Source organism: Ambystoma mexicanum, chromosome 7p, assembly GCF_040938575.1.
Source record: "Ambystoma mexicanum isolate Mex_15411 chromosome 7p, UKY_AmexF1_1, whole genome shotgun sequence".
NCBI lineage: Eukaryota > Metazoa > Chordata > Amphibia > Caudata > Ambystomatidae > Ambystoma > Ambystoma mexicanum.
The window spans coordinates 32,691,458-32,706,446 of NC_090939.1; the positions used below are offsets into that span (position 1 = coordinate 32,691,458).

The 14,989-nt window shown below is 46.0% G+C and overlaps 1 protein-coding gene across 1 annotated transcript in view; it reads left to right on the top strand.

The window, feature by feature from the left end:
- The window catches only part of POGLUT1 (protein O-glucosyltransferase 1), a 300,386-nt gene that overhangs the window by 215,490 nt on the left and 69,907 nt on the right, over positions 1-14,989 (top strand). The window contains exons 8-9 of the mRNA XM_069635705.1: positions 4,610-4,668; positions 7,681-7,848. Coding sequence (XP_069491806.1) covers positions 4,610-4,668; positions 7,681-7,848 — 227 coding nt within the window. The remainder of the gene's footprint in view (positions 1-4,609; positions 4,669-7,680; positions 7,849-14,989) is intronic.

The window sequence follows — 14,989 nt, forward strand, 5'->3', positions numbered from 1 at the left end:
AGTCAAGGGATGCAAGCAGTTCTTCTCAGGCGTTCAGAAGAGCAGTTTCCGTGCCTCTGGATGCTCGGAATCCAGACTGGTGGTCATGTAGACCGCCAACAAGTTCGGTATGAGAGCTGAGCTGAGGTAGGGACAACTTCTCGAGGAATTGCCCCAGGATGATGGAACTGGGGCAGTAGTTGGCTGAGCAGGAAGGGTCTGCAGAGGGTTTTTTAAGGAGCGGCCGTCCAAGGGAGTGCTTGAGGGAGGAAGGGAAAGGGCCAGTAGCAAAATGAGTGGTTGCAGAGATCGGCAAAATAGGAGATGTTTTCCTTGATGGTTCTGGAAGAGCATGGGGCAACCTATGGGGAAGAGCCCTTCATGGCGTTGACAACTCTGGTGACAACTCTGGGGACTTCTTCAGGGGAGACAGGAGTGAAGGAGGGTGAGTGGTGGGTGGGGGGGGGCAGAGTGGAGAAGGTTGGTTTGTAAGAGTGCATGACGAGGCTGTTGAGTATGTCTTGGGTTTTGGAAATTAAGTTAGAGGCGAGTGAATTGCCTAGGGCCTGAGAAGGGGTAGGGGTCGAAGATACTGCAGACGGGTTGGCAAGTTCCCTGCAGATTTTTAATAGTTCAGTCGTGTTGTTGGACGCATTGGACACTCATGTGCTGAATGTGGGCTCTTTCTTTGGCACGGATGGAGAGTCAGTAGTGTCTCTGGATCAGGCGGCAGGCCCGTTTGTTAGAGGGTGAGCCTCAAGTGTGCCACTTCCTTTCTGTAGCCATGCACTTAAATTTTTGGTCTGCAAGTTAGGAGTCGTACCAAGTATTAGGCTTGTATGCAGGTTTCAGGCGGATCCTCATGACTGGGGCAAGGATGTCATGGGGATGGTAATGGACAAATAATGGATGGAGTCTGTATTGAGTGAGCATGGGGGTATGATGGAGGAAGAGAAGGCAGCGGCTGACACTCGTTTCCTCGGACGGATGTTCGTGGACGAGATTGGCAGAGCTTTATGAGTTGTCGTCACAGGGCCATAGGGACCCAGGTGAGAGGTGAGGAGAGAGTGGACAGACCAGCAGTGGGGAGTGACCCAGGGAGAAGAGATAGTGAGGTTGGAATGGATGATGGCGTCTAGCTTGTGTGCAGCAGAATGGGTATGGCCAGAGGGGAGAAATGAGAGGGATAGCGAGGAATTTAGGTTTTGCCTCTATTTTCTGACTTGAGAAGGCTGGAAGAAGGCCAAACAACAATTTGGCCAAAGAGGATGCTCTAGCCCTTCCTTGGCTCTGCATGTAAAGACAGAATTCCTGGCACTGGGTCTTTTGGATCTTTGGGCCCATTATACGAACTAACTTATCTTCTTCCATAAACTGTAATGACATTTTTCCATGTGTGTCTCTGCCCGATCTGAGGGCCTGGGGCCTGGACAGATGTATGGACATTCACATCTGACGCATGTCAAAACCAACATGTTTACATACGGCATGCACTTGAGCGCTTTTCTCTTCTGATTGACACTGATCAAAAATTGTTTTTATATTAGTATTGGTAATTTGTATTTTATTGTATTAATTGGCCAAAATATCTAGTTCTTGCTGTTATTAACGGTGATTGTGTTTTCATTTGTCTGTTAATGTTGGCTACTATGGTAAATTCTTTATCGAAATAAAGTGGAAATTATGATGATGAATTTGGCCAAAGGACAGGTGAAATATCTCAAGACACAGCCCTTTTCGTAGCCAGGCGTGATAAATGCGAATGTGCACACTAGAAATAATGCATAAATAGTAAAACACTAGCGTACTGCAAAGGTATGAAAGGATAGGGGGGGCGAGCACTACTGCAGTAGGATCTTACGTCTTTAATATTTCACAGAAGACATTTTTGATTGTAACTGGTATTATATAGTAAAACTTCTGGTGCACCAGGGTGAATGTCACGGGGCCACTCTGGACTGGAGAAAGAATTGGGGAGAAAGGCAAATATTGCTACCTGCCAACCCTTGGTGCACTCCAGAGGGAATACAATCCCAAAATAAGTAGATATGTCACGCCTGTTGGGTCTAGTCTCAGGCCCACCACTTGTTATTTGCAGTCTCTGTATATTGTAATTTCTCTAGGTCAGGGGTGAAAGTACTAGGGTAGGGGGGAAGTCCGGGCTAATGGCTAACCCCAGTTTATAATGTGATTTTTCTGGATATTATCCGTTTAACACTTAATTAGATTCAAAGATATATAAATTCACAAATCAAAATAATTTCCACCAGACCAATTACATGAGACAATTTTAAACAAAATTCAAAAGTTAAAGAAAACTTTTTAATCAATTAGAATCTACAATTTTTTTGTGATCATCTTTTCAATCAAAGAAGAAAGAGTAAAAAGGGGAAACTAAAGCGTAGCAAGTTTACATCACAAGCCTCGTTTTACAGCATTTCAATTTAAAGATGAGCCACCAATTCTTACTTCAGGCATAGCATAACGTTGAGGGCATGTTCTTCCCCTTACTCTGGCTTGTGGACAATGTCACGTCCTAAGTACCTAGGGGGTGCTTGTTGGGTTGGGCCTTAGATGTGAGCACTTGTTTTAGACCCTTAACATATATTTGCAATGTCTTTCAAATTGTAACAAGAAAAATAGGAGAATAACGAATAAGGTTCTTTGGTTTGTGGTCACCAATCCAAAATAGCATCAGAACTTTTCAATGTGTTGGCAACGCGTTTCGGACTTTACAACAGTCCATCTTCAAGGCCAATGATACTACTTGTTCCAAGCATATATGTGTTCATGTTTTCAATTCCTAGAGTACAGAAATGTAGAATAAATTCTGCTATTAATCTTGTTTAACTGACCAAATGTCAATAGTTCCAACTATACAAATTGCATGAGACGCACCTCTTTTAGTGCTTGTAGGACCTCTTTTCAGACACAACTATTGACATTTGGTCAGTTAAACAAGATTAAAAGCAGAATTTTTTCTACATTTCTGTACTCTAGGAATTGAAAACATGAACACATATATGCTTGGAACAAGTAGTATCATTGGCCTTGAAGATGGACTGTTGTAAAGTCCGAAACGTGTTGGCAACACATTGAAAAGTTCTGATGCTATTTTGGAATGGTGACCGCAAACCAAAGAACCTTATTCGTTATTCTCCTATTTTTCTTGTTACAATTGGAAAGAGACATTGCAAATATATGTTAAGGGTCTAAAACAAGTGCCTCACATCTAAGGCCCAACCCAACAAGCACCCCCTAGGTACTTAGGACGTGACATTGTCCACAAGCCAGAGTAAGGGGGAGAACATGCCCTCAACGTTATGCTATGCCTGAAGTAAGAATTGGTGGCTCATCTTTAAATTGAAACGCTGTAAAACGAGGCTTGTGATGTAAACTTGCTACGCTTTAGTTTCCCCTTTTTACTCTTTCTTCTTTGATTGAAAAGATGTTCACAAAAAAAATTGTAGATTCTAATTGATTAAAAAGTTTTCTTTAACTTTTGAATTTTGTTTAAAATTGTGTTACGTAATTGGTCTGGTGGAAAATATTTTGATTTGTGAATTTATATATCTTTGAATCTAATTAAGTGTCAAACGATAATATCCAGAAAAATCACATTATAAACTGGGGTTAGCCATTAGCCCTGACTTCCCCCCTACCCTAGTACTTTCACCCCTGACCTAGAGAAATTACAATATACAGAGACTACGAATAACAAGCGGTGGGCCTGAGACCAGACCCAACAGGCGTGACATATCTACTTATTTTGGGATTGTATTCCCTCTGGAGTGCACCAAGGTTTAACAGGTAGCAATATTTGCCTTTCTCCTCAATACTGCAAAGGTATCCCCAGTGCACTGCATTGTAAGATGCTGTGTGCATTGTTAAAAAGTTACCAAAAAGGTAAAAAAACAAAGGGGAAACCTAGTTTTCCAGTACTGATAGTCTGAACGACTGATCAGTTTCCCCATAACAATGAGCCAAAGGCCAGGGGAGTGAAGGCTTCACTTCTCTGTAAAAAGTCTGGACTGGTTCGAAAACGAAGGCAAAATGATTGGGGGTCCATAGAATGTGGAGGAAAAGTTGCCTATGGAGACATCTTTCCTATCACTGTGCATAGCAGAGAGTCAGGCAGCAGTCAAACCTTTGCCTCTGTTTGCACCCGATTGTCGTATCCTTCAGGACCAGGCGAGTTGTCTAAGTCACCTGACGGTTCATTGCCCTCGGTTAAAAAGTGGCCATTTCCAGATCAATCGAAATGTAGCGTATTTCTGTAAACTACCCCTTAATGCTTCCAACAATGTAGCCCTGTTGTTGGTCACCTGAAATATAAATCGCCACTAATTTGCCAGTGCAGTGTTGTTTCTCTAGCAAGGCACCCTTTTTATACTCCTAGACTTAGAACATTCACCACCATCTGTGGAGGACCCATGTGGCTGGCTTTATTGCCAGCATATTGCAATATTTCCAGCCAGCTAAATTAGTCACCTACAGTATTGCAGGTAAGTGGCATTTGAAGACTCAGCTTTTGTCAGATTAGCTGGCTTCCGCCAGCAGAACTAACCCCCTCTGTTATTGCACTGAAGAAACTGAATGTGTGTATTCTTTGTTTCCTCCCTTTCTACAGGACACGCTTGGCAGGCCACCTGCAAAGGAAGTCCCCCTCGTGGACCACTGCAAGTACAAGTGAGCCGCTGCTACACCGCGATGTGGGCGTGGTGAGGGTGCGGTGAGGGTTGGCGGTTCTGTGATCAGGCAGGGGAAGGGACTGGAAGAGGATAGTACAATGGGAGGTTCAGTGCATTGTCCATCTTCTGGGGAGGAGAACATGTGCTTGCAGTGCCAGAGTTGCCAACCACGCTACCAGGAGACCCTGGTTGCACTCCTTTATCCAATCGCCTTCTGGAAATGGGCTGTACTTTATAGGACAGTAGCAGAGTAGTTGATTAGCAAGTTAAGAAAGGAGTTCTGTACCCTAAACTTGGAGCTCTTAGAATGCCGGATCAGGCCTGTCCCTGACTTTCAGCCCCTTCTCTCTTTCATCTGCCTTTAGGTCAGTGTTTGGAGACTGTCGCATGCAGTAAAACATTGCTACTCATGCCTGCTTTTTATAGGATACCTCGTGCATATGGTGTTTCCAAGGTAACCTGGAACACTGCCATCTTGTGTCCTCTTGCTACATAGCATGGTAAAACCTGGTACAGCAAAGTGATCGCAGAAGGACGCTGAGGGTCCTCATATATTTTCAGACAGTATTCAGCTCTCTGAGCTTTCTCATGCCGCTGCATGGTGTTCTGTACACACCTATAACCAAGTATTACTGTTTGTATCCTCGTGGTCCAGGGGCCCAACATCCTTTAGGAATCACCTCTGGTAACCTGCCTTTTCCTCAAACCCATTTTCCGATATGATACTGGTCATTCCACACCAAGGGCCTCGTACTTCTCGGATCTCCAGATGTTTTGGACTACAAAACCCATCATCTCGGTCCAGCATAGACAATTGTGGGGATATCATTGGGGTTGTAGTCCAAAACACCTGGAGAGGCACAGGTTGCAGTCCCCTGTGCTACACAAAGCATTGAATCTATAACAGGATTCATTACTTTTCTGGTTTTGCAGTTTGATGCTGTTATAGTCATGTGACCCATCCAAACTCCCCTTGAGCTTAACTATCTGGGCAAAAATGGGGTACCTTAGAGGCACCCAGGGACTGGGCATCTTAGCGGCACCCCAATACCACATACATTTAGTAAGGTAAAAAGGATTGCAATGGCAGGACTTCAACAAAACACCACCTGGCCATGAAAAATGAGTAAGCGATCCTAGAAACAAAAGAAGTGAAAAAGCAAAAGGTTGTGGCTCCCCATAAAGTGACAATAGATTTCCCACCTAACAATGGCAGCTATGTCTTCACAAAGATGTTCCTCCGTGGTGAACACCCAAGACTTGCAATGTGTGCACTGCGGTGTAGAAGCAGGACTGTGTGCATCCTTCTAGACTTGCAGTGTGTGCACTGCGGTGTAGAAGCAGGACTGTGTGCGTTCATCTAGACTTGCGGTGTGTGCACTGTGGTGTACAAGCAGGACTGTGTGCGTTCTTCCAGACTTACGGTGTGCGCACTGCAGTGTAGAAGCAGGACTATGTGCCTCCTTCTAGACTTGCAGTGTGTGCACTGCAGTGTAGAAGCAGGACTTTGTGCGTTCATCTAGACTTGCAGTGTGTGCACTGCGGTGTAGAAACTGTGCGTCCTTCTAGACTTGCGGTGTGTGCACTGTGGTGTAGAAGCAGGACTGTGTGCGTCCTCCTAGACTTGCTGTGTGTGCACTGCGGGCTGTGTGCGTCCTTCTAGACTTGCGGTGTAGAAGCTTTGCGACCTTCTAGACTTGCGGTGTGTTCACTGCGGTGTAGAAGCTGTGCGACCTTATAGACTTGCGGTGTAGAAGCATTGTCCAGGTCTTGATAATGAACCCCCTTCCTCTTTACACGCTGGCTTTGCAGCACACAACTGACATTCACAGTGACTCCCTGCCTCCCGTTTTGATTTGTGCTGCCTTTCCCTGCACACTTTGCAAAGTGTGGCTTCACCTGGGAGGGAGAGCTACTTTCTCCTCTATTACCCCGGTAGCTTATCAGGTAAGAGTAGGTTTAAACGGACAGCATTTAAGGAGTTGGGACGTGATTACTGGCACCGCAGATCCATGGCCACTCCCCTCCTCTTGCATTGTATCTCTCACCTTGTGGGTGTCAGATGTCTCATCATTGCCCTCCTTTCCGATTCCCATCAAAGTAGTTTATAGTTTGCGCTCAGTTCCACACCATCTGGGGAGTAGCTCTGCAGCATCTGGAACTCCACTCTGGGGAGTAGTTCCGCACCATGTGGAACTCCACTGTGGGGAGTAGGTCCGCACCATGTGGAGATCCACTCTGGGGAGTAGTTCCACACCATGTGGAACTCCACTCTGTGGAGTGTGCCATCAATTGTTTTGTTCTCAGATTCTGATCTTTTAACCAACATTGAATCTATTTGCACACTTTACATCCAGTTGCCTTGTGATGTGCTTTTTTTGCACAGCATTGAATTGAATGCTTGTGCCGAGTCCAAGAACACTTTGTCAACCGTATTTCTACATCCACACATTTGCTCCTCAGAATGCATTCTAGCTAGTTAGCTTGACATCTATTTTGCATAATTTGATTCTGGAGTCTAATAAGGTCTAGTCTTTGAAAATTGTCACACAGCTGCTTAGTAATTCACTCCAGAGTTGTACCTAAAATGTGCAGACGACTCTCTGCGCAAGCCACACCATCTTTTCATAACAATATGATCCCCCCTCCAGGATGCGACAAAGAACTGGGTCTTCCCAACATAGAGGGATTCCCTCATACCTTACATAGGGCCATCTTTTATTTTATAGTGGCATAATAGCCTTAATAGTGGGCAGCTGGTGATCGCGGGGAGGGGTGGAGCAGGTGGGGAGGTCACTGATTAAATGGACATGGACACTGGCCTCACCTTTTCCTCGAGTCTTCCAGATCTCGGTGGTGCTTGTTGCTGGAACATGTTGACCATTGAGAATGCGGTTACCTCCTGTTGAATGTCCCTTGCTTGAGTAATTGGATTGTTTGTTTGCCGTTCCTCTATCCTGCACCTTTCACCTTTTTTGAATGATGCTGACGTGGTCTCTCCTGTCTCCAGGTACTTGTTCAATTTCCGTGGCGTGGCAGCCAGCTTTCGCCTGAAGCACCTCTTCCTGTGTGGCTCCCTTGTCTTCCACGTGGGTGATGAGTGGCTGGAGTTCTTCTACCCCCAGCTGAAGCCATGGGTACACTACATCCCTGTGCAGCAGGACCTTTCTGACCTCAGGTGCATGCAATGAGTACACTCCTGATTCTGCAAACTGTCCTTTCTAACCTCAGGGGAATGCAGTGTAAAACCGAGACCTTCAGAGTTCTGGCACTTGCAGTAGGTGCATTATTTCTACCCTCTTGAGTGTGCAATGTCGGCTGTGTGTCCTTCTGTAGCAGGACCGCCCTGACCTTGGATATGTGCAGTGCAATACCTAGAGATCAGAACCCAAGACCTTTCTGAGTTCTGGAGCTTGTGTTGGGGTCATTCATTTCATCCTTCTGCACCGTGTTATTTCGGTCCTGTTAAATACAGTGGGTGCATCTTCTGCACCACGTTACTTTTGACTTCAGGTACGTGCAAATGGGTACATCCACCTGCAACAGGTCTTGATGATCTCACATATGCGCAAAGGGTTAATCTGCAACAGTTCAATGTGCCTAGTGGATAACATACACTGCAGCCTACGTTTGTGAGCTCTGATGCCTGTATGGGGTGTATTAATTATATCTCGAGTGGTAGAAACATTGTAGCCCCCAATGTGTGTGGAGTGGTGATTCTGCCTCCACCTGCAACTGGATATTTCTGACATCCGATGCATTAAGCAGATCTCTCTCTTTGGAGCAGCAGCTCCTGCCTCTTGTAATGGAACACATTAGGCAGAGGTGGGGGGTGTACTAAACATTGATATCAAGTGTTAAGATTGATTTCCAAAATCAACCCTGGGGTGGCTTTTGAAAGGCCACCCTATTATGGTGAACAGGAAAGACACTCCACACTAGAGTCAAACCCAATCAAGGTAAGATAGCAGAGCAGCAAGGCTCGACTCGGGAGGGACTGCGAGGGTGCTCTGAGGTCGCACAGAACACCACCAACAATTCAAGTTAGACAGGGAAGTACAAAGATATACAGGCCTTTCAAATACATACGAAGCAATGAAACCACTAGGCAAATCTTGTCACACACTTATATAGAATACATATACACATTCACCCTTAGGAGAAGATAGAAAGGGCATATGATGCAAAGGCAGTGTGAGACAAGTAAGTATTCAGATGCATAAAATACAGCAAGAGCACTTTAGAGCAACACTAAAACAATTCCCTAGCACTTAGTAAGTCCAGCCCTCAGATGGTTTGGGACCATGTCCCCGAAAGTCATCAGTTCCAAAGTAATATTTTTCAGGAAGGTTTACTATGTGATTGGACGCCGCTAGTAGTTGCGACTCAAAGGTTCCAAAAAGATGAGGAAAGTTCAAGTAAGTACCTCTCTCAATCCCACTACTCTGATAGGCCGAGGAAGGGATCCTTGACCAGATCACTACCGGTCTAAGTCAGGAAAGAGAGAGGGATAGACAGGACTTTCCACCCCTGTACCCTTATGGCGAACAGGGGGAAAGGATACAGGTATTTTAACCTTAATCCCTGGACTTTGATTTCTCCAGGGACATCTGAGGTTTCCAAATTCTGTTAGGGGCACGTTTGTGCTTTGTCCGATCTAGGAAGGTGTAGGGGGAGGTGCAGATGTTACTTTCGGACACAGGATTGGGTTTAGGTCAGTCGTGGAGCTTGAATCTCAGTTTCAGGAACCTTCCAGTTGAACATCCTTGAGACTGAAAGAGGAAGACTTCTGCAAAGCAGGGGACCTCACGACACCTCCAGCGGCCATAAACAACTAGTTGCAACAGGAATCACCACAGTCCGGCGGCGACAGACTATCTTCAATGTGCGAACAAAAGAGCAGGTCCTGCACAGCTTTCACGGATACAAGAGGGACAATTAGTCATTTGCGGTAAATTCAAACGAGCACGAGTATAAAGTGCATAACACATTGGAAAACATTCACTGCCACCAGCCCATCCTGGATGCTTTGTACCCTTATAACCCTTTTCAGTAGTGGCTTTTTGGTTACATTTACAATGTGCCTAGGATGAGTTGAAGGCAGCAGATATCTTTCTACCCTGTTTTATAATTTTTACTTGTGCGCTTGACTAATATTTTTATCTATTTTCATAAATATGTGCAGGGACCCAAGCTCCTTTGGTCACAAAAGAGCAAATAAAAAATAACCTAGGATATAAACGGGAGGCAGAAAGCCTCTTATAACAGGGAGAGTTTGAGTGGCATGATGGCCGTTTTTGAGAAGGGGTATATTGCACCGATACTGGGAACAATATAGTGGACAAACGTAGAACAAGTAAGTGTCAGCGAGTAGGCTGTCTACCCAGCTATGTCCTATTTAAGTGCAAGTGTGGAGGGGAAAAGCGAGGGAAGAGTCCGGTTAGTGGTGAACGAAGGTGTAAGTAGTCGGGCTGGAGGGGTGAGTCAAGAGGATAGCTCAGAAGCGAGGAGGGGGGCTTTTAATTTGCTTTTGAATATATAGATGTGGAACGTGTTTTGAATTGCAAAGGGGAGGGAGTTTCAAGTAAGCAGAGCAAGAAGATTGAAAAGCAGAAACGAGAAGACGCATAGGGTGGGCGAGCTGCCACAAGGGGGGGTGGAGGAGGCAGAGTGAAGGCTGCATTAGGGTTTGTAGGAGTTGATAGAAGATGAATAGATATTGCAGTGACTTACCGTGAATGGATTTATGCACTAGTTGGAGAGATTTCAATTTGGCCCTGTTCTGCATAGTTAGCCAGCCAGCCTGCTGGCGATGGGAGGAAGTAGGGGTGAAGCGAGGGAGTTTAAAGAGTCTTGGTAGCACAGTTAATAATCTTGTCAAGGGAACAGAATGCATAGTTTGGAAGCCCAAAGAGGATACTGGAACAGTAGTCCAGTTTAGAGACAACAGTGGTTAGGCTGTATTAAGCGGTTTTGAAGGGAAGGAGGTGCCTGATTTTCCTGATATTTAGGAGGTTGAGGTGGGCCGTTGCTGCAGTTTTACAGGCAAAAGTAGAGAATGCATGTGAAGGGTCGTAGATGTCACCAATTTTTCTAGGTGAAGAGGTGTAGGGAGGAGTGTCAGGCAGGCACTGGATAGGCAGGGGAGGAGAAGAGAGAGGAGTTTTGCTGGAAAGAAAAGCATCTCTCTGTTGGAAGAGTTCAACATAAGAGAGTGTGAGGCCATCCAGTATTTCATAGCAGAGACACAGGGTTTGGTAGATAGGTCAGTGAAGAGTTCAGGAAAGGAAAAAAAGAGATGGGTGTTTTCCGAAGAGTTGGTACAAGAACCCAAAGGAGGAGATATGTGCGGTGAGGGCAGAAGTGTACTGTGTGAACAGGAGTGGACCCAAGAAAGTGCCTTGCGTTACACAAACAGTAAGAGAGGAATCCATTGAGAGGTGTTATTTTTCCAGGAAACCGAGAATTGACGAGGTGCCAGTTTGGACTCGATCCGGGCAAGTGCTTGGGCACGAATCCCAGGCAGAGAGAGTATTGAGGAGCTCATAATGATCGACGGTATCAAAGGCAGCAGATGAGTCGAGGAATGTGTAACGAAGGTAATACGGTTGGAAACATTCTTGAACGCAGTTTCAGCTTGGATGGCGTTAGGAAGGTTGTGCGTTTCAAGAAAGTTAATAAGGCGGTTGAATACAACTCTTTCCAACACCTTAGAGTGGTGAGGAAGAAGAGACACAGGTTCAAAGTTGGTCGGCAGGTTTGGATCAGCACCTTGCTTTTTCAGGAGAGGGGGGGGGCATGGCTGTTTTGAAAGCAGAGGGAAAGTTGCCGGAGTCGAAGGACAGGTTGAAGAGATTAGCGAGGTGACCGGTGTGCAGAAGAAGGAGGCTGACACAAAGGTGGCATGATTGGGGCTAAATACTTTTATTTAAATCAGAAAGCAAGATAAAACCTATATGTGCCTATTCCTAAGAGGGGTTTCCCAACCTCAACTAAAGAACTTATGTGTCAGTCGGGATGTCTGTCAAGGCAAAAATGTCCACCGTCCTGTGTCAAGAAAACCTTACTTCTGTCCCTTACACTAGAAACTAAAGAATAAGGCAAATCTAGTTTCAGGAGAATGGCGCTCTTCTCCTCGGGTGGGATTAAAGTTCCACACAATGCTTCCTTGGTGGGCCAGGAGAATGCCTCCCTTCTTCTGACGTCCAGTCTCAGATAGCCCATCGGAATGACCCCCTTCCCCAGGCCTTTTGGACCTTACTCCTGGTACGGGTTACAAAGAGAATGACTCCCTTCTCCTGGTAATTCTAGAACAGTCTTGCAGCCAGGGGGAATGACTCCCTTGCCCCGGTCTTCTTTTCATTAAACTTCACACCTACAACACCCGACTCCGAGTGTTAGGAGGATCCTTGACCCTAGCTTCTCTTCTTCTTCGGTCTGGCTCACTTGGGTCCCTTCCCTGCCAAGTACTCCACTAGGAAGATGATGGTATCACTCTCTTCATTTTGGTCCCAGACCCTAGTTTCTCCTCTTCTTTGGTTTGGCCCACTTGGTTCACTTCCCTGCCAAGTAGTGCCACAAGGAAAATGACTTGTATCTTGCCTTTCACAAATGTGGTTCGGGTCCCGACACTTGTTTATCGCCCCTTCTCTTAATGTCCCTTTGGCTGACTCACTTGCCAAGTACTGACACAAGGGGGATAGTCCTGCTTGTTATATCCATACAGGGTTTTCTGCCTCCGGTACCTTCCAGCCTCTACTGGTCCCTGCATTTCTCTCGTTACCTTTACTGTTCCCGGGATGCACGGCCGGCTCAGCCTGGGGTCCTTCTACTCTGTGTGCTATGCGGGCATCGCTGTGTCTCAGTGCCTTCACCTCATGCATCTCCGGCTCGGCCCTTGGACCGACAGTATGGACGCTGCCTCTTGCATTTGCATCACCACCTGCCAACCTCCCGTTACTGTCTGGACGCTGTTGGGCAAAGTAGTCCCGTTGCCTCTTGACTCCGGTAGCAGACTACTCTCGGCTCTGTCTTGTTCTTCGTGTCTCCTTCGTGCTTCCCGGGCTCCACAGTCTTGCACCCTGGTTGACTGTGTCTCTGGGATTGGCAGTCCTTTGTTTTTCTTGGCATGTTTTTTATGGTAAAGGGGATTTCACTTCTCTGCGGAAGTCTATACGGCTGCAGTTCCTTCTTGATATTGCTCTTCATTTTTCCTGGGTCCCACTTTGTCCTAGTGGTTACCTGTTCGGTAATCTCCATGCTGTGGTTGATCTTCTTCGTCTCAGACAAAGCAATAGGGGAACTGTGACTATAGCAAATAGAAGTACCAGGAGGGAGGGGTGGGGGGGTTGATGGAATGGAGGCAAATGGTTTGGGAGGGCTGGGGTTGAGGTAATGTATTTGATTATACCCTGGTATACGTCCTTCTCCCCAGAAGGGGAGTCCCTCCCCATGAGGTTGTCTCGCATAAAACGGCCCCTAGGGGAAATATGGGGTATCCTCATTTCCCTAGCTTCATGGGAAAGGCCTCCTCCCTGGGGAGAAGTGGTGACGCCTAGTGAATCGTCACACAGGCCACTAGAGGAGCTATCGGTATGACAAGCTGAGGCACAAGAGGATCAGATTGGGCACAGGAGGGGTTAGCCTTCATCAGCAGTGCAAGGACCAGAAGTGTGAGGTAGAGGTAGTGAAATATGGTAAATTAAGTAGGAGTGAGTAAGAGGAGGGTGAGGAGAGATTTCCAGTTTTTGGAAGCAAAGTATTCAGTAAGGTCGCTAACTGAAAGAATAGAGTTAATAGTTGTGGGTTAGAGGAAGTAAGGAGTGAGTTTAGGGTGCCTTGGTTGTTTGGAGTCAACGACAGAAAGGTGAACATCCCTTTTAGCACTGTCAAGAGAAGACTTGAGAGTCCTGAGCTGAAAGGTACAGTTGCAGGTTCTCGGGTGAGTGGGCGCACCTCCATCTGCAGAAGATTCATTGCATGGCGGTGCAGAGACTGCGTATGAATGGGGATACCCAAGATTGAGGACGCTGGAATTTAGAAGTGAAAGTTAGCAGTGAGAAGGAGTCGTGAAGTAGGGACTGGAATTTGGAGAAAACGATGTTGGAGGAGTAAGTATAGGGAGCGTAGGAGTTGAAGGTCCGAGAGGAAAGGAGGAATAGCAGAGGTTTTTAATGTTCTCTTGGAAATGGGAGGGGTAGGCGGGGAGGAAAGGTTAGATGGAGGAAAGATAATGGTGGTAGATAAAATGGAGTGGTCAGAAAGAGATGGCGTGACAGTAGTGTTAGTTGCTGAGAGAGTTGCAGATGAACAGGAGGTCAAGAGAGCTGAGTTGCCTGCAGAGTGAATCGGTAGGTTTTGAATAGAATGAATAGCATGCTCAATGAGAAATGAGTAAAGGTCCGATTTCTGCAGTGTGTTAGGAGAAGGAAGGTTAAAGTCACCTAAGAGGATGAGGTGATGTGTCAGGGAGAGAAGATCAACATCGAAGAAGGGTCCAGTGTGGCCAGGAGGGCGATGGCTAGAAATGGAGCGAGGAAGAGCAGTAGCTGAGAGTGTAAAGTCAAAGGAGTTTGGAGGGGATGTGGCATAGAGCGTGTGTGATGTGTTAAGGTGGGAAGAAAATAGGTTCACAACACTACCGCCTTTCCCCTTCAGACTAGGAGAGTGAGAGAAGGACGGTTTGGAGTCATGAAGGACTGCCAGGATAGCAGTGTCAAATGAAGAGATCCAGGTTTCAGTGATAGCAAGGAGATCAAGGGGAGTGTGGCTAGAGTGAAAGTGGTCTGTGATAGTCTTTTTGCGAACGGACTGAGTGTTCCAGAGTGCAATGTTCAGTTAATGCGGTAGGGAGCAGTGGAGGAGTTTAAATTCAGAGTAGGATAGGTAGGTGATGGAAGCGGTCTGTTGGTTGATGTTCGTTAGAAGGGGGTGTTGGTATGGGGATGATGTAGTGAGTGTTGAGTTGTGAGTTTTATGATGGGGATAGGAAAGGTGTTGCATGTAGCGGGATTGGAGTGTGCATGAGGATGATGAAAAGAGGATGCATTTTAGTTCATTTGTAGTCAGGAGTATCTGGCAATGTACTAGGAACATTTTTATTTTTATTAGGGATATTCATTTATTTACATTTTTTTTAACGCACCACACACCCAAAGGTCTCAGGGCGCACATAAAAGGAACAAGACTAACAGCAAAAATAAGCACCAAAGGCAGAGTAATGGACTGAGCAGTTACTAGTCAAGATTAAAGAGAACGATCTTGATCATCTTTTTGAAATCTGTCGAAGAATTTAATTTCCTGAAGCCTGGAGGTAAAGC